The sequence below is a fragment of the Amblyomma mixtum genome, chromosome 3 (assembly GCF_055824585.1).
Source record: "Amblyomma mixtum isolate Tamu chromosome 3, ASM5582458v1, whole genome shotgun sequence".
NCBI lineage: Eukaryota > Metazoa > Arthropoda > Arachnida > Ixodida > Ixodidae > Amblyomma > Amblyomma mixtum.
In genome coordinates this window covers 161688921-161712342 of record NC_143014.1, presented here as the reverse complement: position 1 = coordinate 161712342, position 23422 = coordinate 161688921, and the positions used below count along the sequence as shown (strand labels likewise).

General features: G+C 42.0%; 1 protein-coding gene across 1 annotated transcript in view; it reads left to right on the top strand.

Annotated features, from left to right (window-relative positions):
- Nucleotides 1–22468, top strand: part of PIG-U (phosphatidylinositol glycan anchor biosynthesis class U) — a 34673-nt gene extending 12205 nt beyond the window's left edge. Inside the window, exons 7-12 of the mRNA XM_089581719.1 lie at nt 57–154; nt 403–551; nt 2997–3140; nt 10143–10267; nt 17694–17836; nt 19030–22468. Of these exons, the coding sequence (XP_089437845.1) occupies nt 57–154; nt 403–551; nt 2997–3140; nt 10143–10267; nt 17694–17836; nt 19030–19140 (770 nt within the window). The 3' untranslated portion in view covers nt 19141–22468. The remainder of the gene's footprint in view (nt 1–56; nt 155–402; nt 552–2996; nt 3141–10142; nt 10268–17693; nt 17837–19029) is intronic.
- Nucleotides 22469–23422: the final 954 nt, after the last annotated feature.

The window sequence follows — 23422 nt, the reverse complement described above, 5'->3', positions numbered from 1 at the left end:
CTTGAGTTGCATTAGAAGTGGAGGCTGTAACATGCTCTCATTTGCATTGGTTTCAGGCTGGTGGCTTATTGCATCAGTTGTACTTGCTATTGAGACATACAAGTCCTTTTACCCAGTTATGCTTCTACTTCCTACACTCTTCTACTTGTTCGAGGTGAGTAAGCATCAGGAGTTTTAACCTAGAAGCAGATCATAAAAATATTCTGCTTTCTCTTATACATAGTGTATTCTTTGTCATACATAGGGCTATCTTCTCCAAAGCTCCATAATCCTTTTCTAATTTTTTAATTAATTAATTTCATAATGCAACTTTAGACTGCTGCTTTTCTTTTCTTTTTCGATGAGGATATGAGTTCTTTAATGCAGGTCATTATTGTCTCTTTTTTATTTGATGCAACTTAGGTGAAGAAAAAGGCTTCTAGTCAACGCTGGGCCAAATTTGTGATGTCAGCTGTTGTGATGACCTTCCTGGCAACCTTGAGTGGCCTCCTCTACAGATCATACCTTGTTACCGGCTCCTGGCAGTTCCTTGAGTCAACCTATGGGTGCATGTGAGTCCATTTGCTGATAGTAACTTCTTCAGTCCAAAACAGAGGCACAAAATAGGAAGCTGAGCCACATGCCATGATAACTTATTGCCTTTTCTTTATTTCCCCCACCTGAAGTACTTTGAGCATGGTATTGCTCAGCTGTCCTTTTTGGGAAGCATTAATGTTGCAAGGGTGAGATTTATTCAGACAAGCCCACTTATAATGGCCACAGATATAATGGAACTCTCTCTTATTATGAACGTGTGTAGTGCTACTGTCAGAATATGCATTAACGTTCACTGTATCATGGGTCACCGATGGGTGAATGTCGTGCATCCTGCTGCGTGGGACGAATACTGAGTCATGCAATGAAGCCGTGGGACAGTTCGGATTTTTCAAGGACCGGGCAAAAAAACGCATGCCAGGTTGCTATTGCTGTATGTTTGCAGTTACTTAAAGTTGGCTTTGCCCATGGCTCACTGGTAGGTCACAATGCACTCAAGAACATTTATAGGTGGCACACCAGTGAGCTGCGACACACAGGGATTAAATTGCTGCCGCAGTGAACGTGTTTAGGCAATGGCGATTAGTAGTCTCATTTAAAATTAAAAACTATGGCTGCACCATTCGGTTACATCGAACAAGGGGGCACCACAAAGTCAGCCCCTGAAGTTGAAAATCTCACACTTTCAGCAAGTGCGGAGACCCAAGAGTGTCTCTTAGTCCCCGCGACACTGCCCCAGAAAGAAAATAAAAAGGTGGCATTGAAACTGTAGGAAACCGCTGGCCAACATGCGCCGATGGTCTGCAGGGTCAGTCATTACTTGTGTGTACACAGGCTGGGCAAATCATCCAAAGTGGGAGGCAAAGCTACTACACATGGTCATGGATTAGGTAATGTCATTGATTTGAGAAGTTGAATGGTTTGCTGGCCATTGGCGTGTCACCTGCCCAGTCAGCTCCACCTTTTGTGCCGCTACCCCATGCAGAGAGAGCCAGATAAAAGATGGTGATGCTGACACATTCTGTGCGCATGTGTGCTGCACTACATTCGTTGCTGCATGGGCCTGTAACAATAGACAACGGTGTCATAAACACACGTGAGCGGACATGTGTAGGCTTGCGGCAAGTAGATTTTTGGCAACGTGCCATTGATGCATAGCTGACCGGATGTTGCCTCGCATGACTACAGTCATGTGGACGACAAGATTGCAAAGCCGTGCTGTGACAGAGCTGTTGTACGCAAAATATGAGCACACCCCTACCTCACGGAATCTGAATAACATGGGTGACCTTCCGCGAGGTGCTGTGGACGCTTCAACCTTGATCAGTTATATCCCGTAACTTTGTTGGCAGCAAATGTCTAGGCGAAGAAAACATGACTACCCTGGAGAGCCCGGAAAATGCCGCGGTAGGGTCTGGGGTCTGCTTTGAAGAAATAGATGTGCATGACACAGTTTTTAAGAAAGAAACACCACATTTGGCAACATTTGTATTTGTGGCTGTAGCACGCGGAGACCACTTACTGTGAACGTCAGGTACAACGAATGCAAACCATGTGACTGTCAGGTTTGCTACAAGTGGGCTCGACTGTATCTGTGAATATAAATCACTATCAGCTTATGTTATAGTTGAGCAACTTATTGGATAGCAGTACACCTTATAAATAAGGTGAAGTGACTGAGGTGCTTGTAACTGTGCTGCTTTCGCTTAATGGTTTCTTTTGTATCATTTTCCAGCACGAATATAGGTTTGGCAGTATTGAATTGACTATCATTAGAAAGAACAAAATTGGTACAGTTAATAAACACAATCAACAAAACTTAAATGGTTGACTAAACATACTCAAGATCTTTTTTTAGATTTGTCAACCAACAAAATCTGCCAGTCATTTTCCAAGGCTTGTATTACTGGCCTGCTTTTGCAGCTTGCTGGGGCAGTATTCAGGCAGGATACCATATGGACCTTTGCCATAGGTATACAGCCACCGGGTTTGTTTGTGAGCCATGCATTATGGCTCGTTTTTTGTTGTTGCCATTCCAAATCTTCTGAAAGTAGAAAGAACTCTAATTTTTGTGGCTACGAAGTTTAGGACTTTCAGAGGTTCTAGAGAGCCCCACAACCAGGCCTAGAAACAAACATCTTGGACTGGGTACTTTTGGTAAAAGCTGTACTTTATTCTTTCTCTCACATATCAGTAGTAATGTGGGATGAGTGTCATTTTTACTGCAGTTTTCTTCTGCCTGTTTTAATTTCTCATAGTCCTTTTTTTTTTTTTGTCTAAAGTTCACATTCAAACGAATGAAGTCTAGCTGTGTTGGAGCATACGACATGACATGACTAGTTTCAGTTTCTGCTTATGGCTGTAGGCTCACTGCTTTGCTGTCAGTATTGTTTAGCTGCTCTGCCTTGCTGGTCAGGTGTGTCAGCTGTATTCAACTGTGCATATTTTGTTCATGCTTGCAGATGTGCAGTGCCAGACCTGACACCTAACATTGGTGTGTTTTGGTACTTCTTTACCGAAGTTTTCGAGCACTTTCGAGTGTTCTTCCTTTGGATCTTCCAACTGAATGCTTTTGTCTATATGGTTCCACTGGGCATCCGTCTAAAGTGAGTCTGCGTAGGATGCATATTAGGAGTGTTTTAGTGTGCATTTTATTTTTTCTTGGTAAAGCCCACCACGGTGGCTCAGTAGTTATGGCGCTCGGCTGCTGACCCAAAAGATGTGAATTCGATCCTGGCCGCGGTGGTAGAATTTTGATGAAGGCGAAATTCTAGAGGCCCGTGTGCTGTGCGATGTCAGCGCACGTTAAAAAACCCCAGGTGGTCGAAATTTTTGGAGCCCTTCACTATAGAGTCCCTCATATCCTGAGTTGCTTTGGGACGTTAAACCCCAATAAACCAAACCAATTTTTCTTGGTAAATACAATCGGTAGTAAAGGGAAGGTACTAGGAAATTTCAGACTTTGACTTTGCATTGCAGCACAGCAGTCAGGCTTAACACATTTTCTCTCATTGTTAGTACATTCAAAAGTCTGGTTAAATTCAGTCTGAGCACGTGAAACTAGTTTGGCCTATCACGTGTCACGTGTAGTGACTCGTACCAAGACACAGAAGAAGGACCCCTGTGTCAAAGCAGATTAGTTTAGCAGTGACAAACTTTACGGGAAAGCTGTGCTGTTGGTATTTTTTGTACACTGTTGGGTAGCTAATATACCAACATGTCTTCTCTTGCCCACTGCTGTTACTAACGCTTTTTAAACAATCTACTTCTGAAAACCTAATGTGGTCTTTTTATTTCACTGTTTATTGTATGGTCATTTGTGTTTCACCAGTAATGTTCACTAATTTGTTCATGTGCATTACATGGTGAGAATGGTAGTTATTCTGCGTTCAGTGTGGCTTTGCTGTGTTCTTGCACGTCAGCTGTGCCGTAATGGAAATTTTTTTTTTAGAGCTGAATTCACTTTGAGATCTTTTTTTTACAGTTCTTGATATTTTTCTACGTATGTTCTTATTTTTGGCATTTAATTTGCACATGGATATAAGCAACAATTGTTTGTACTAGAGTTACCACTTTTACGTATGTGCTTTAAATGCTTCCTGCCTCCCCCATCACTAAATGTGAACAGAATTCCAAGTGAATTTCACGTTTTTGATTGTTCTTTCTAGAGTTATGCTAGCAGCTCTTTTGTAAAGGGAGAAAAGTGTTTTGTATTTGCACTTTATATTTTTAGAAAAAAGCCAGCATAGAATTTGTGTTGCAAACAAAGGAAACTGATATTTATTATGTGGGTGCATCTAGTTCATGGTTTGAAAATCATTTTCTACATTCTGTACATTCTGCTCGCCATTCCAAAAGAGGTATTCTGTGCCTTACAGCTGAACAATAAAGGTTTCCCTCTCACTCTCTTATACTGTTTGGTAGGCTGTGTAGTAGGCAGCCATAGTTTCTGGACAGTGGCTTGAAAATAGGCCAGGTGCAGCCATAAATGGCATTCATTAGTGTGGGCACTTCGAAAAGAGATAAAAATATTGCCCAACCCACACGGCCACACATGACATTTATTAGTTTGGGCATTAATAAAGTAGGCGAACATGTCAGAGAGAACATAATCAGAATTTAGTTTTCTGTTAGGATAACATGTACAAAGTTAAGCAGTACAAGGAGATGCATTCAGGCTTGATCTGTTCGTGAATATTCAGAGCTGGGGTGGTATTTATGCCCATTGTACAGGGAATCCTGCCATTAATGTTTGAAAACATACTTTTTGAGTTAAATAGATGGCTTTTGCGGCATAGTAATACAGTGGAACCTCTTTGTAGAAAATAGTTGAAAAAAAGTGTAAAATAGTTCGATGTAGCCAAAATTTGTAATATAAAATTTCACCAAAAATGTAGTCAAGAGAAGCGCTATTTAGTCAGGGAAGAGACGCAAACTCAGTTAGCCCTTATTAGAGAGTTGGAGAGGACCTCTTCCAAAGCTTTAGCGCCATTTCGAAGCTAGTTGCAGTGGTTCCAGAGCCACGAAAAACTGAGCACCTAACGCCATTAAAATTGGTGTCCCGCCACAGCTTTGCTAAGCGCACGACAGCGGCAAGTCAAATGCCAGCTGGGATGGCTTCCCTGCATTACCGTGGAGTCGTGTGAAAAATGGGATGTCAGGTGAAAGCTCTTGCCATTTTCACCGTGACAGCCGACGTGATCACAGCAGGGCTACTGGAAGGCTGCAACCGGCCATGCTGCTGGTAATACATTACAAGTTAATTATTACTTGTAATCTATTATATTCGCTTGCAATTTTTATAATTGATCAATAACTTTTTTCAAATGGTAAGGTTCGAGGTAATTCAGTTACTTTTCCTTGTGATTGACTACTGCTAACCAGTTACTTTTTTCTAAAGACAAGTGGTAACCAACGATACAGCTTTTAGAACCTGAACTGACTGCGAACACTGGTGCTAGCAAGGATGTTTCCTTCGTGACAGGCCCCGCCGCGGTGGCTCAGTGGTTACGGCAGTCGGCTGCTGTCCCGAAAGACGCGGGTTCGATCCCGGCCGCGGCAGTTGAATTTCAATGAAGGCGAAGTTCTGGAGGCCCATGTACTGTGCGATGTCAGTGCACGTTAAGAACCCCAGGCGGTCGAAATTTCCGGAGCCCTTCACTACGGTGTCTCTCATAGCCTGAGTTGCTTCGGGGCGTTAAACCCCATAAACCAAACCAAACCTTCGTGACAGAGTGACAGCGGACTGGCTGCGGAGAAGCATTTTACGCGATCATGTCCAGACTGCAAGCGGGTCACTACTGTCTTCTACAGAAGTTCTTGTCCTAAGAAATATCATGTGACCATTCTGTAGGCAACTCTTTTGTCTTGTCAGATGGTGCCGCGACTTACCTCCCACTGCGCCCAACTTGGAGGCTTCCACATAGAGCATGGGGCAACAACGAAATGCAGTGCTTCATAGGGGACTTGAACACTAGCATCGAAGCATAGCGCAATGATGAGCTGGCACTCAAGGTGTTCTTTCGTTATAATACCCACCTTCCCTCCAGCACATACATTAAGTGTTCAGTGTAGCTGCTGATCTCTTCATGCGGAAATGTGAAGAAATTAGGAACATCAAAAAAGAACTCCTCTTGAAAATTAACCTGCAACAAAATATCAAGCAAGCCACAGTGGTTTATTGTAGCCTGAGTAAGTCTTAAGACAATAAATATTGAAAAGAAAATAATGAAATAGTAATCGATTAGTTTTCTGTCATTGTTAATTTCTTTCCTGGAGCTGTAATTGACCACTGTAATCAGTTGCATTTTAGATGGAGAAATTGTAGTTGTAATCTGTCACTTATTTTTGGTAACGCGTACAAGACTGGTTCCGGGGCACTGTCGACGGATGCAAAAGGCCTGAGCACACGTGCCGACTGCCTTGCTACCAACTGTTCACACCACTGTGTCTTCCATGCCGCTGTTGGCAACTACAAAGGCATGGCGCGACCTTTTGCCACGCCAGCACTAGCCATGTAATGAGGCAAAACCTGCCATCTGCCATTGGAGCGGGCACAGCTTTGTGCGTGGACAGTTCGATATGTCCGTTTTATGGCCAACCACATTCAGTGTACAAAGTAAGAATTCATGTGTTTGTTAAAATATTAAGTAACAATTCAATATAAACTCGAAGGGGATTATGAAATAGTGCGATGTATCGATAATTCTATATACAGGGTGTTTCACCTAAGACTACACAATTTTTAAAAATAGTCTTTTTGAGTTAAAAGGGCACTTTTTTCGGCATAGCATTGTCAGTGGTGTAGTACATCGGAATACGCCTAAGATGTGCTAACTAGCAGGCTGGTTAACTAATATTGAATAGTTAGCTTTTTAACTATTACTGTTAAGCTCCTTAATTATTTACAGACATGTAGCCCACCTTAAATAGTATTTATATAATTTTTTAGAATTTAGAAGCTGCAGTTACCCTCTACGCTGTGGCCCAACAAAATCTGGCTACATCGTGCCAAAATACATGCACTTTCAAGAAGCTTGCAGGCAAAGCAACCTCTCTAGTGCACGTAACTCGTCGAAATAGGCAAAATTAGTTGCGCCACAATGTCGAGGGTAACCGCATTTTCAAAATTCTAAAAACTGATATGGATATTACTTACGGTTGGCTACATGCCTCTCAGTAATTAAGGAGTTAAGGATTAAGGAGTAATTAAGGTTAAAAAATTAACTGTTCAATATTAGGTAACCAGCCTGCTAGTTAGCACGTCTTAGCCGTATCCTGATGTACTACACCGCTGACAATGCTATGCCGAAAGCGCTCTTCTTACTTGAAAAGCCTATATTTAAAAATTGCGTAAAATCTTAGGTGAAACACCTTGTATGGAAAATGGCCATAGATGAGCTTCTGTGTAACCTAGAACCAAGAATACATTATACCCACGCTAGTGACACGCTTCTTGTAGCGACATACTGCCTGCCAGAGTGTGCAGCGCACTGCTCGCTAGGCGTTGCAAGGCCTGACCTACTTCGAAGCTGCAGTGGACGGTGCCATTGCCTGTCATGTCTAATCCCGTTACCAGTGCACTATATGATATATCGCTCATTAAAACTGAATTACATTTGGTTTCTGCAACACCTTTGGCAGCGAAGCGAGCTAAGCCCACCAGGTGAAAGCCGTCGAAAGGCTTTAGTTACCTGGGGTGGCTTCACTGTATGAGAGAAATTTGGCATGGGAATGAGTAGGAGACCGAAGCCAACCGTCATGCACACCCCACATTCGCCTCGTGGAGTGGTTTCACAACGTGAGCTCTGCCAGCTAGATAGTTGCGCTCTTTCCGTCTTCATCGCCTTCCTGTGTTTGTCCTTCATGTATGCTCAACTCGTTCTTAACAACAGCCATGCACCAACTCGCCCAGCCGGAAGGTCTTCTAAACCAGCTGGGGCCTGAGGCCGCTTAGCTGACCTGTCTCCACACATGAAAAGTGGTCAAAGAACACCGTTCGGGGAATTTGCAAGGGGAGGAATTGCCCCTTGCAGGGGCGCAGCATGTCGTTCGATATATCAAATTACCAGTGAAAGGGCTGGGAGTTGGAGTTCAATACAAAGTGTGACTTTCCTATACCTTTACGCAGGATTTTTAAGGGGGTAATTTATGCGTTCAGTATAGCCAATAATTCGAAATATCCAGGTTCGATATATTGAGGTTTGACTGTACCAGTGTTGGCAGACGTCAGAAAACGGGAATCATGTTAGCCATTCCAAGTAACTTGCACTGTACACTAAGGTGACGTCTATAGTTCAGCACATCTTACTAATGCAGTACAGTCGTGAGTCACATTCAGGAGAGAACTGCCCTGAAGGCTTTGCAAGGGAGTAGACATGACTGCAAAACACCATGTATATGTTATGTTTTGCCCACAGTGCTCTTTGATAGAAGGTGCTGCCGTTTGCACAGTCCATCTCAAATGTGCTCACTTCTCTCGGACTCGTCGACAGCAGCCTGGAAGCAGCGGCGTGAACATCTGTAGCCTTGCAGTAACCATCCTGCATTCATGTTGGCTGTCACGGAGGTCAAGGAAATGGCGATAGCTTTTGCTCTGAGGTGCGATTTTACACGCGATGTACCTACAATGTGGGGAAGCCACCATAGCTGAGGCTTGGCCTGCCGTCGTTGCATGCTGGCAGTGCACTGCGGTGTGGGAAGCAACTTAACTGGCGCATGGTTTTTTGCGGCCATCATTATCACCACGAGAGTCTTCGAAACTGCGCTGAAACTTTGGAAAAGGTCTTCCTGATTCTCTAGAAAGAACCACCTGAATTGCCATCCCCTCAGTGGCTAAATCACACTACACTTGCGTTTTTAATGTGATTAAAATCTTAATTGAGATCCTCATCAGGAAAAAAATGTGTCTTCGGCCATAAAATTCGCCCATTGGCTGGGGTGGAGTGACGTCACTTCAGGTAAAGGCATCAACAGCCTCTAACGCTATCGCATTGCCAACGCAATATAGTTTGGTGTCCCTGTGACTTTTTGATTAAATTTTATATTGCAAATTTCAGCTATGCTAAGCTATTTTATGATCTTTTTACCTGTTTGGTATTATGAGATTCGACTTTAAACTTTATAACTATTACAGTTAGGTGCCTGGTTGCAATTTTGAGATTTGTAGCTGGCCATTAGTGGTAACAATATCAGTTATTAGAATTTCGAAATGGGGTTACCCTCAGCCCTGTCGCTCAGCAGATTTTGGCCATCTCTCTTTGTCCCTCCTGTGCTGTGATGCTCGCCATTCCAGCTGAGGCGAGGCAGAGATCACATGGTGCACCACAAAATGACGTATACTGGTTGGTGTAACTGTGTGCGCACCACAACTATGTGATTTTTGAATGGTGTGCGAGATGGCAAAAGTTTATTGAGCCATAGTGCCGAGGGTAATCATGTTTTCAAAGTTCTAAAAATTGGTATGGCTATTACTAATGGCCAGCTACAAATCTACTATGAATTGTATGGCTAACTGTAGTAGTTAGAAAGTTAATTATATTAGAATTCAGTTAACGAGCCTACTAGTTACCATGATTAGCCTGTTTTCTGACGTCTGCCTACACTGGTATTACTGTGCAGCAAAAGCCTCTTTTAGACCTCAAAAAGCCTATTTTTAAAAATTGATGGCAGGCTTCGCAGAAACACCCAGTATAAACACAATTCTTCTGCTTTACCAGCATTGCAGATACAGCCAAAAAACGGTCGTACATTGACATGCTATGGTCAGTGCTTTTGTTGATTGTTATGATTTGCTGTAATACATACTGTGGTGGCTCATTGCCTATAGTGTTTTGCTATTGAATAGGAAATTGCAGGTTCAGGCCCACCTATGGTGTTTTTTTGGAGGCAGAATGGAAAAATGCATATGTACCAAGATTTTCGTGTATTGAAGCACCTTATACGGTCAGAATAATGCAGTGCCCCTCACTGTGGCATTCATCATAGTCGCTCCCTCAGTTTATTAATTACATGATATAATGAGATACTTTCAAAAAGCTTCCAATGCTGCATGCAATGCATTGTCTCTCTCTTGATGGCGTTGTGCTTGTCTGTGTTGGATCTTGCAGGAAGGAACCCCTGCTTCTGTTTTTTCTGCTGCTTGCATTGACAGCAGTCTTCAAGTCGTACCCTAGTATTGGAGACATAGCTCTGTACACATCTCTGCTACCCATTTGGAGACATGTCTTTCCATGTGAGTGCAAAGTAGTGGCATTTTTCAATACAAAAAAAAAAAAATTACAGATGCAGTGAAAAATACCATAGTTGTCTAAAATTTCGTTTTTTGTAGAGGTAATGAAACGTTGCCCAACACTATTTTAGAAATAGCACATTGCAGTGTATAGCATTGATCAGTCTTATGAGCAGTCACTGAGTTGGTTATTCTTAGTAATATGGAGTTACATTATTTTTCACTATCTCACCTTACTGTAGGTTGCATAAGGGTATTTAAGAGGAGATCACCAGTGAGGCTTATCACCAATTAGCAGAGTGACATTTGCATCTTGGTTGCGTGCAGAAGTATTCAGAGATTAAAATAATCTGTCACTATTGCTGTCTCTCTCCTGATGGCTTAGCTGTTTTTTGCACGTAAGCTACAAAAATCATGTTTCCATTTTTGTGAGCACATATATTCATGCTGGAAGTTTTGTTGCTTCAGAGTGCACTTCCGGCTGCAAAAGCCCTTAGCTACCAATTTTGGGGAGTGACAGATGGTCTTAATTTGTGAACATCTATTAGTATTGATGTGCTTGATCCCTGGTCACTGCTAGAATATCCTCATGTTGCAACCCCACATCAATGAGTATCTTTGGTATTGTTTGATTTGAAGCAGCGCAAGGCCAAAAGCCAAAGAAGAGAGCAGAGAAAGAAACGGACGACACAGCGCTGAACTAACAACTGACATTTATTTGGCACGCTGCACGTATAAATACATTCAGGCACCAAAATAGAAAATAAAGCAAAGAGCTCATTCATGCACTGGGATTCTGCACGCCAACACAAGCTAAGATGTGCAATTCAGGAAGCGAAGTTCTTTTTGAGATAAAGACACTGATGGAGCGCTTACACATGTGTCACCATACGTCTTGATGTTCGAAGCCTCGATTATTTCACGGCACAGCTTATCTCTGTTCCTATCCACAACTCTGCAAGATTCAAACTGTGGGGTGCACTCGCACTCACGGCAGTGCATGCTGAGGTTACGGGACTCTTTATTATCAACATTGTTGCGGTGCTGCCTAAGCCTGTCATTTAAGCACTGTCCTGTCTGACCAATATAAAGCCTATTACAAGTGAGAGGAATAGAATACACGACATTTTTTTGACACTTCATGAATTTGCACTCATGATTCTTCGGGCAAACGGGGATAGTTTTACCTGGATTGTTGACACGCATGCACAAGCTTGATAACTTACTGGGGGCAGAAAAAACAACATCCACTCCGACTCTTTTTCCAACACTTTTCAAATTATGTGATATCTTGTGGATATAGGGAATGGCTGCTACTGGCTTACTTGTTTGACATTCAGGACTCGGGGAGCATTTCAGTTTCTTCAACAAAACATCGGCCACAGAAGAAAGAACATGAAGCGGATAGCCACAAGCAGTAAGCCTCTCTACCTGGTTACTAAAGCTGCATGCGGTTTTATGTTGACAGGATTTTGTAAGTGCACTCCTGAAGCTTGACATGACAATTCCTCTTTTAACAAGCTTCGAGTGCGCGGAACTATATGGTAGCAACGGTTTATTAGCCCTAGGCTCGGAAGACCAGCACACGCTGCAAGGTGAAAACTGCAGGCTCAAGTCTAGAAATCTGATTGTGTCCTCTACAGGAACTTCATGAGTTACTTCCAAAGGGGCAAGAACATCAGAAAATACACCTCGAACATTAGACACTTCCCTACTAAAGGCTTCGCGGTCACAGGTGAGCAAAACTAGATAGTCATCCACAAAGCGAGAAACTGCCGCAACAGCTGTGCCATTTAAGCGGTTATTTAGTTCTCTGTCATGCATAGCTAAAAAGAAATCACTCAAAATTGGGGCAATGCAGGAACCTATACAAATGCCCTTCTTCTGAATAAAAATTTGACCTTCCCACTCTGTATACGTGGATTCAAGGTAGGCTAATAACAGGTGTAAGGAGGGGAGAAAAGCAAGTCTTGCGAAGTCTAAATGCAAGGTAAAAAAGTTGTGTAAGCAGAATAACTTAGACAAGCTGTTTACGTCTATAAATAACTGTAAAAAGCCCAGCTTGACCATGTTTTTTACTGTTAAGACACATAAAACTGACGTGCCGTTCCGCGTTATTGTTTCCGAGAAAGGTTCTTGGCAAAAATGTTTAGGACAGTTTCTGAAAGAAAAGCTAACAAAACTACCAGTTGACGATCCCTTCCAGGTTAAGAATTCCCTTGACGTGATTAGCACCCTAGACTACTACCATGACAAGCAACTGTGTGCTTTTTCTATCGACGTAAAGGACCTGTACTACTCCATTCCGCATGACAGTCTCCTTTTGTGCATCAGGGACGTCATTGACAATTATGGTGCCGTTCGCTTTCAGAACGCAGCCAGCATGTCGGTGGAGAACTTTTTAGAATTGTTATTAGCCTACCTTGAATCCACGTATACAGAGTGGGAAGGTTGTTGCGGCTGTTGCGGCAGTTTCTCGCTTTGTGGATGACTATCTAGTTTTGCTCACCTGTGACCGCGAAGCCTTTAGTAGGGAAGTATCTAATGTTCGAGGTGTATTTTCTGATGTTCTTGCCCCTTTGGAAGTAACTCATGAAGTTCCTGTAGAGGACACAATCAGATTTCTAGACTTGAGCCTGCAGTTTTCACCTTGCAGCGTGTGCTGGTCTTCCGAGCCTAGGGCTAATAAACCGTTGCTACCATATAGTTCCGCGCACTCGAAGCTTGTTAAAAGAGGAATTGTCATGTCAAGCTTCAGGAGTGCACTTACAAAATCCTGTCAACATAAAACCGCACGCAGCTTTAGTAACCAGGTAGAGAGGCTTACTGCTTGTGGCTATCCACTTCATGTTCTTTCTTCCGTGGCCGATGTTTTGTTGAAGAAACTGAAATGCTCCCCGAGTCCTGAATGTCAAACAAGTAAGCCAGTAGCAGCCATTCCCTATATCCACAAGATATCACATAATTTGAAAAGTGTTGGAAAAAGAGTCGGAGTGGATGTTGTTTTTTCTGCCCCCAGTAAGTTATCAAGCTTGTGCATGCGTGTCAACAATCCAGGTAAAACTATCCCCGTTTGCCCGAAGAATCATGAGTGCAAATTCGTGAAGTGTCAAAAAAATGTCGTGTATTCTATTCCTCTCACTTGTAATAGGCTTTATATTGGTCAGACAGGACAGTGCTTAAATGACAGGCTTAGGCAGCACCGCAACAATGTTGATAATAAAGAGTCCCGTAACCTCAGCATGCACTGCCGTGAGTGCGAGTGCACCCCACAGTTTGAATCTTGCAGAGTTGTGGATAGGAACAGAGATAAGCTGTGCCGTGAAATAATCGAGGCTTCGAACATCAAGACGTATGGTGACACATGTGTAAGCGCTCCATCAGTGTCTTTATCTCAAAAAGAACTTCGCTTCCTGAATTGCACATCTTAGCTTGTGTTGGCGTGCAGAATCCCAGTGCATGAATGAGCTCTTTGCTTTATTTTCTATTTTGGTGCCTGAATGTATTTATACGTGCAGCGTGCCAAATAAATGTCAGTTGTTAGTTCAGCGCTGTGTCGTCCGTTTCTTTCTCTGCTCTCTTCTTTGGCTTTTGGCCTTGCGCTGCTTCAAATCAAACAATGAATAACCAACTCGCCCATCAGCTTGTGCTTTCAACCTTTGGTATTGGGTGATCCATCATAGGTTTTCTGCATAAAGGACAAACCAAAGTAGTACTGAAATGTATCAGACAGTTTGGACATGGACTTGTGGTGTGAGGAGTAAAATGAAGCGCGATACTATCTTGAAGGTTTCCTGTTGTGTGGTGTGAGTCAATTTAGCTAGCATACTGTGCACACATTTGTACTAAGGCCGGTCAAAAAGTAACGCACAACCCACTGTAGCTTGGTAATGGTAAGAACTGGGGAAATTATATTTTGTAAATGAAAGCATTGGTATTGGTGCTTTGGTCTTTTTAAAATGCTACTGAGTGAATCACTGCACTGTAGTGATTTTTTTTTTCTATGACACAAATGCATGTTTGTAACACTCTTTAGGTTGGTCATTACACCACTTTTTTCACACACGCAATGAACTCATTAGCATCTCAAACCTGTTTGCCACGTAGATGAGCCTATAATCATTCGTATAGCTATTAATTTGACAGTTCTTCATGAATGGCTTCATGAAAGCAGTGTGGACAATCCCCAAAAAACTTTGTAGATCATCACACACATTCTTCCCGATTTGCAACTCCTTGTCAAAAGCTGTGGAACCCAGTGAACACAACTTTTTCTGTATCCCAATCATTCGAATGGCGTTTGGACAGATCCTTTTGCTATATCTGTGTGTTCCATAATCTCCCTTTTTGAACGCCGCCGCGGTGGCTCAGTGGTTATGGTGCTCGGCTGCTGACCCGAAAGACGTGGGTTCGATCCCGGCCGCGGCGGTTGAATTTCTTTGGAGGAGAAATTCTAGAGACCCGTGTACTGTGTGATGTCAGTGCACGTAAAAGAACCCCAGGTGGTCGAAATTTCCGGAGCCCTCCACTACGGCGTCTCTCATAGTCTGAGTCGCTTTGGGACGTTAAACCCCATAAACCAACCAACCAACCTTTTTGAGCGAGTTCATCAATAATGCAGTCACCACCCCGGAACGTCTCAAGCCATGAGAATAAATTAGTGCAATTCATTGTGTTCTCCCCATAGACTGGCAACAGCTTTCAGCAAATTGATGGTGCTGAACAGACTTGTAGAGGAATTCAGTCACTGCTTGGTGGCATAGTAGGGGGTCTTGTTGAACGTGCATAGTGGCTTACATGAAGCAACAGGAAACACAAGTTTTATATGGGCTAGGTTATAAAGGACTAAGAACGAAAACCACGCAAAGGGCGATACACAGGGAAGAAGTAGACAGGACGAGCGCGGTCCTGTCTACTTCTTCCCTGTGTATCGTCCCTGTGTTTTGTATGCTTCTGCATACAAAATTTCACTTCCCTAGTGCCTGCCATTACTGTGCTACAGCGAATTGTGAGTTACATTTTTACCAAGCCTTGTATATATATCAGGGCCTCAGTTGAGCATCCATATGCAGTAGACTGCCTTTAAGATGAGCATGTTTAAACAACGTAAATATGTTCAGCTTTTTAGAAGTACTCTAAAAAGAAGTTCCAAAAATATGGAGAATTTGCGTAATATGTCTAGGCACTGTTAGCAGACCAGGAATAAAAAGAACATATGAGGAAGTCACAAGGAGATATTAGGCAGTCCTGAAAAAAAATTTTCTGAAAACCCATGCACTACCTGCAGTGAGAAAATTCGTTTCCTACTGCAGTTGGTTGGTGATTCATCTCCTGCTTATAACCAATGCCGGAAAAAGTCTGCCAGCTGAAACCTTTTTTTCTTCTTTTTCTTTTTTTTTCATTTTTGTTCATCTGGCATTAGAAAACTTCATGTGAAAGGAATTTTTTTTTTTTGTCATGTCTATGGGAAACTGAGCTATTCAGCTTCTCAGAGCATTCGCCCTAAGAAAACTTGTCTGAACAAGAATCTACTGAATACTGCACCGTGGTAGTTTCACTAGGCTGTCTGTTAGTATACGAGGGACTAAATTTTTTGGTCGGCAAATCTTCTGTGGTACCGCGTTTTGCCACCAGGAGCGCATAGAACGAACATTCCAGAGTCAGTAAGCCGAGTACCGTCGTTGAAGGAGGTCAGACAAGTTTAGGCAGAGTTTTAGGGTGACGACTGTTTTGTGTAAATGTCGTTTTTGCAATGGCTGATTTTCGTGAACAGCGTGCACCGGTGAAATTCTGATTTTTGCTCGGAAAAAGTTGAATGGAAATTCTTGAAATATTAAGAAAGACATAAAGGACGACGCTATGGGGACAACTCAAGTGTTCCTGAATCGAATCCTGAATCAAAGCAACAATCATGCCAATGGAAAACTTCAAATTTACCTCGCCTCAAGAAAGCTCGTCAGGTGAAACCAAACCTCAAAACAATGCTGATTTGTTTTTTCGACGTGAGAGGAGTCGTCCATTGAGAATTTGTTCCGCAGGGTCAGACAGTTAGCCACGCTTTCTACTTGGATGTTTTGAAAAATTGGGCAACAGTGTGTGGTGGAAGCGGCCATATTTGGGGCGGTCGGGTGACTGGTTTTTCCATCATGGCAATGCCCCTGCTCACACAGCCCTGTCTCTACGACAATTTTGGACCAAAAATGGCATTACCCCTATTCCACAACCCTCATACTCTCCAGACCTTTCCCCGTGCTACTTTCTTTGTTTCGTAGAATGAAAAAATAGGTGAATGGAAAGCGTTTCGCTGATGTTGCTGTGGTGAAGAAAAAAACAACGGAGGCACTGTCAAGCATCACAAAAGATGAATTTAAACAATGTTTTGAAAAATGGAATGAAAAATTCGACAAGCGTTTCATTGCAAGTGGGGAATACTTTGAAAGAGATTCAAGGTCTGTGCTTAAAATGTGAACAAATAAGCTCAAACAAAAATAAGTCCGGTTTCTTTTGGGTACCCCCTCGTAGATTGATCACAGCACTGTGTTTCATATGGTGTTGGCTTGACTTGTACACATTGCCAGCAGGCGTTTTTGAGGTTAAGAGTGTTGTTTATAATGAAGAGTGGAACAGAGCCATCAGCGGTGGCTGTGGCCTAGTGCAGACCATTTGCTGCCCATTAGGAAAGAAAGGTGCTTTCATCAGTTTTGACTCTTTCATAGTTACCAGATCACTAGGTAACAATATTTTGACAATAGTATTTAGCGGTGAGCATTTTTCGGGGGACGTTATGTGTACTTCCTTTGCAGCAGTATGTATTCATGAAAAGCACAGCACAGCTCTCGCAACAGCACAAACATTGTTGCTTGCCTCTTGCTTTATTGCGGCAGTGTTTGTGAGATAAGTGAACGTGCTAACACACTTGAAAAAATTTCAGTGATAATACTTCTTTTATCGATGGTTCTTCATTTGTAGGGCCACAGCAGTAATTTCTTGTTTGCTTATCACCTTAAAGGATAGGTTCCTTGCTTTGATCGTATCATGCATTGTCCTACTGTATGACAAAAAAAAAAATAATAAATAAATCTCACCAAAGGTATGTAATTTTTTTTAAGTTTTGCTTTCTTTGCTTGTTTGCTTGTACAGGCAGCTTACATTATGGATGACTTTGAAGGGAAAAATATTATGGTAGGAAAGAGAGTAAAGGTCCTGGCCCACGCCATTGAGTGCAGTGCAAGTCAGAAGCTCATACAATAAGGAGTCACGACAGTGAATATGTGCAGCTTTGATGGGGGTGTTCAGTGGGGCAGGAACACAAGCTTACATCACTGCCACAGCAGCCTGTGCCACATTGTGCCGGCTTATTGTTTGTGTAGAAACTTGGTGACTCCAGTGCTTGTAGCATTGTGCTTTGTTTTGCCTTTCTTTTTCACAGATATGAAACAATACTTTCTGGTGGGCTGCATATTTGTGTCATGCTCAGCACTTGCACCTCTTCTCTGGCACTTGTGGATTTTTTCAAGTAGCGCAAATGCCAACTTTTACTTTGGCATCACTCTGGCCTTCAACACTGGCCAGGTAAGCAGACAGCTTTGTGCAGCTCCAGACAGGCAGATAACAGTAGCTTGTTAATTTCTTTAATGTACATCTTAGCTGCGGTGCCCATTAAAAAGAAAGAATTGTGCTTTTTTTTTCTATCTCTCTGCAAGACTTAACGGCAGTATTGGCAGACAGGTGTTCAATTTGTGGTTTGTATAAAGATACGCTACAGGTAATGCTCATTAATTCAAATTCTTCAGGGCCATGGCTGTTTCTTCAAGTCGTCTGAAATTTATTTACACGCATGATTATGGCCGAAATGGTTAGTACAGGGTGCAGACAAGAGAAAATGGAGCACGCTATTGCATTTTAACATTTTTAATTGAAATTCTTAGCTATAGTAGTATGTGCATGTTGGAAGTGGACACTAGGGTGTTTTTTCATGGACAGTGTATCGTAATTTCTGATAGGGAAGGTGTGATTGCAGTGTTTACTTACGTCCGCACCTGTACATTTTAAATGAATACATGCAGGTGAGAGGTATATTTTTATGAAGTGAACCTTTTTTTTATCAGATACAAATAAATATTAGTGGTGCCAAGCCTGTGAAACGTATTGACTACATGACTAGCAAATGCTGTCATGTTGTGAAAAAAGTATCTGTATTGTTGACTGTGGGAACAGAGTATAAAACTCGGAACAGAACCTTCTCTACAAAGAATCGTTCACGAAAGAGGCCATGGAAAGTGAGGATCAGTGAGATTGGACAATGCTGTAGATGCAGCTGACATGCTTGCCAGACGGCAGACAAAAATAGCTTATTAGGGCTGTAGAGGCAGTGGCGCAGCCTTGTTTAGCATTTGTAGTATTGCTTTGGAGCTCCAGTGCCAAATATATCTGTTTGGTCTATTTTTTATTCCTACCTAAGTTCTTCTGCAAGCTGTTTTCATCAGAGAAAGAGACTGTGGAATAACCGAATATACCATTTCAAATAATTGACTTTTAATTCTTTCAGGCACTGTGTATCCAACTGTGCACAGTGTGAAACCTAAATCATTTTTTGGGTGTGTGCTGCAGATTTAGCAGTGGTACTTGAGTCGAATGGCATTTAGTTTGATGCCATTTGAAATGCTTCTGTAGCATGGGCATAAATTTTGGAAAAGCTTGCAACATGGTAAGAATAGGCGTACTACTCCTATGTTTAACAATATTGTGTCCTTTTATCTTTGCAGATTTTTCTCATCACAGACTTGTTATTTGCTTATGTCAAGAGGAAATTTTATCTTGAGAATGGTGATCCCAAAGAGCTCCAAGAAAAAAACTTGAAGATAGAGTTACGCTAGCAGTGGAAGACTCTAGGTCACATTTTAATTTCACATGTTCGTGGACAAGTGTGTGTTCTTTGGCTTGCATTTGTACACTGTGTGTTACTATGTTATATCACATCAGTTCCATATGATGTGTAACTGCCATGATGTTAAATACCTCTGAAACAGCTTTCTCCCAGTAATTCATGGAAGAGTCACATCGCAGGTTGTTAATGTGTGTATAGTAAGTCTCATTGCTGTGCTTCATGGTTGTGTGTTTTTGTATTTTAGGCAATAAGTGACTGTTAACATTGCAAAACTCTGTGCAGGCACTCCATTCCAGCACATCTGTTTGCATTATGAGAGCTGACATTGAGATATTAATTTTCCGCTGATTACTTATGGGATGTGCATGTTAGTGTATATTTGTACGCACTGATTTTCTCGGTTTTTCTTTGTAAGAAATCTTGTGGGCATTCCAGTATGAGCTTGTTGAATACTTTATTCAGCCATGTATGTCATCAAGTGGTCATTAACTGTTATCTGTCTGCATAGATTGTTAAGTGTCACCTGAGACAAAAACCCTATGAGTAGGCCTAATAATGCTTTCATACAAGCAGCTCTGATTTTCTGTCCTTAGAGAGTTGCAGAATAGAAGCACAGAGCCATTAGTTGCACATACTGATGTGTTGCACTTTTCAGAGTCTTCTCAGTGTCAGTGGTCGCCACAAATATCAGAACAATTTTTTTTCTAACATCAATTTAAAGCTGCTAAAATGGAAAAATTAGTTGCCCCTTTTTTTTTATTAGATTCCAGATTTTCAGATTTTTCTTGATGCACTTGGCAAGCTACTCATGATTGGGTTAAAAGCAGAAATTACTGTTGAATAATCTTCGTCTTGAAAAGCATAATGTAATTTACCCCAACTTGCAGTGTGTCATGGAGGCAAGAAAACTATTATGCGACAGCGTATACAGCTCGTCCAGTCGAAAAGATTTCGTGTATTGTGAAATGCAGTGTTCATTCATAGTCTATCTTGTGACTGGCACAACTTTTCTTGCATTGCAAGATGGGGCAGAGTGCATGTACGATAACAGAATGATGCTGGTCATGAACAAAATCATAGTTGTCGTTATACTTTTGTGGCATGTAGATTTTCTGTGTACATCTGCATTTTCTTGGGTATGTTATCTTCAAGAATTCACAAGGAGTGATGGGGTTCAAAGGCTTTGCAATTTATTTCTGAAAAGAGGCTTGTAGCAGGAAGCAGATGTGTCACTGCATTCATGGTTGCCTTGTAGTTGAATGCACATTTTGTGACATAGGCGCCATGTCTGCAGGGCTGCTAAAAATTTTGGGGGTGGTCATGGCCAGACCACTGTGGCTGAACAGCTTAGTTTGCTTAAAATGCATATCTGTGGCAAATGTCTTATAGGATCACAGGCTATGGAAAATTAGAGGGCAAGTTTTTGGCATGGAATTAAAGCCAATGCAGCATTGTTTTTGTAAAAAGGAACCCGCTGTTCCTTGTTATCTAGAGCTGTGCTGTAACGCATCTGTTCTGGCTCATTGAAAAAAAAAAAAAAAAATTGAGGGGGAAGCCTGTGTGGTGTCCGTGCAGTTGCAGCATTGGCTTTATGAATTAAGCGGGAAACTACACTGTGGCCAGTTACACAGCCAAGCTTCTTCGTCTGCAGCGGATGCTTTTTCAGGATGAAAATAAATCGGAGAATGTGGTTGCCTGTTCTGTTGGCTTTGAGGTGAGTGACATAAGGGCAGTACGTGAAAGTGTGTCACGCAGGCACTTCCACTTGGTGGTAAAGTCGAAGAACTCGAAAGTTTCTCAATGTGTACTAAACTCATAACAGATTTGTTGCTGGTATTCTCATGGGTGGGGCACAAAACATTTATCGATGGCACTTGTTCACCATGCAGAAAGACGAAAAATCTGGGAGTTTTCTCAACAGCAGTTTTAATTGCTTTCAGAATTAACACTGCCTTTTTAGATGTGCAGCAGATGCACCCATGCACTTTTAAGCAAACACATGTTGGGTTACTAATGGCTCTGGCAACTTGGAGATTGTGTTGAGTGTGGTGTTTTTGTAACTGGGCTGTTTTTTGTTATTGCAAAGAAGTTACTTTCTTGAGTTTAATTGTTTTGGTTGTAATTTTGTGCTGTGTACACTACTTCAGAGATTGCATGCTGCTGCTGCTCAGGGGTCTTTGAAATCTCGATAGAGCTTCACGGTGCTGCATTAACTTGGCAGACTTGATGTCCATTGGAGCTGTCCATGTATCAGTGCTCAAGGGCCTTTGAAGTGGCTGTGTAACATGGAACCTTGAAAAGTTATTTCGTGGGGCATTGCAAAGGAGGTCTCCTTTTTATTTTAGGTTATTTGGTGCACTTTTCTACTTATGCCTTACTAGTTTATACCATCTGCTGAAGCTCACATATACAATGTGGACCATTCTTATCTATACCATTTCATTATCTTTCAAAGGCTTTTTTTGAAGGCTCTTTTTCTTGGTGAAACACCTTTTGATCCTGATGAGATATTCCGTTAGCCTAGTCATAATCAGTATCTTTTCAAATATTTTATTGAGAATTGTGTCCTTGACAGCCATTGTCAGCAAACTTTTAACACTCTTGAACATTATATTACCACAGCCTCATGTTTCTCTCCTCTGGTTTTGTTTCAAGGCTACTTGTTTCCTGCTTCACTCATTAAAAATCATCCAGTATAGGATAATGCAAGCAATCTAATTGTGCTGTCTGGCAGGGCACCACGTAGCTATATTATTGATTGTCATTTCACAGGGGAGGTCTTTTGTAATGTTGCGTAAAAGGTTTAAAACTTCGAGCTTGCTAAGAGAGAGAGAAAGTTGAATGGAGTGTGATGAGCCAATCTCACCTTTTAACCTAATTAATATTTGCATTGCAGGGGTTTGTCAGACTGAGTGTTTGAATTTTCACTGGCTATTTGGAATGAGTAAAAAAAAAATGGAGCAACTAGAGGCATTAATAGAAGTAGTGTTTAGGGTAACTTAGAATTAAAATGGACATTATGTTGTCAAGCTTATGATGGGAGGTAATTTACGATGATAGCAGGCGTTTTGGTTGGTCCCTAGTTTGGGTGTGCGCTTCAGAACAAGGCATCTAAGAAAAGAAATGGAACATAGATTTCTGTGAGAAAAAACTACTGAGCCTTCTTTCAGCAAGGTTGAATTATGTTCTGTTGCATTTCTAGTGAAAATAGAACAGTAACAGCTCATACTGTACTTGTTTACTTGTACTAACTCATGAATATGTGTTGTGGTGTTTGAAAACAGCGCAGTAAACTTCCAGTGATATATTTACATGAACTTTTCTGGCTCTGCGTGTTCATTGCAGTTGCATATTTATTAAATAACACACAGCTGGTGATATTTGGGCTGCATAAGTCTACATATGCCTTCTTTTGAATTTGTCTTCATATGTGCAGGAAATCCATTATGTATATTTTGGTAGTGGAGGTCAGTTTATGTATGCATTATTGCAGCTGCCAGATGTCCTGTTTGTGCTGGGCATACATGTATAATTGCAGTTACTTCATGCCTGGCAACTACGATGCAGTTCCCGTGCAGTGGAGAGAAACGAGGCCATGATATATGAAATGGCAAACAAAAAGGCATGTTCTGGTGCACAGATAAAAGCACCTTCCCTACTCGCCTCCATTGCACGTTTATTCCACCTCATACACTTCCCCATTTGCCCTCACGACTAGCTTTTTTTAGCAAACATTAATGCAATAGCGTGAAAGGCCCCCGTTGTCCAGAAAGTCCGGTGTGAGCGTTGTGAGCAAAAAGTCGCGCGCATGACTCTGGCAGGTGATGGGTGCCCAGAGAGCAACCAAGGAGGCAGGTGGGTCACCTAGATCACGTGACCATGCAGCGTCATTGCAACCTCTCCACCGGATAGTGAGCAAACTGCCCACTGTGGCAGATGGCTGTTAAATTAATGATTGGTCACTCGGGAAGAGAAGCCTGGGCTGCAGAAGGCCCACTGCTGGGAGCACCTGCCATCACAGAGGAGTGGCGCATCGCTTAACTGCTGCACCACTATGTAGGAGGGTTATGAGGACTCCCAGGAATATATATATATGAATGTAAAGTAGAGAATGACCTTCTGCATGTATAGGAATTGACCCAATACACTATCGCGTGATACCTGAAGGTGGAGCTTAAAGGGACACTGAGGAGAAATTGAAGTTGGCTTGTATCGATAAATTACCCGCTCCCGGTTACAAAAACGCCACTCGTACTAACAAAACTCCTGTA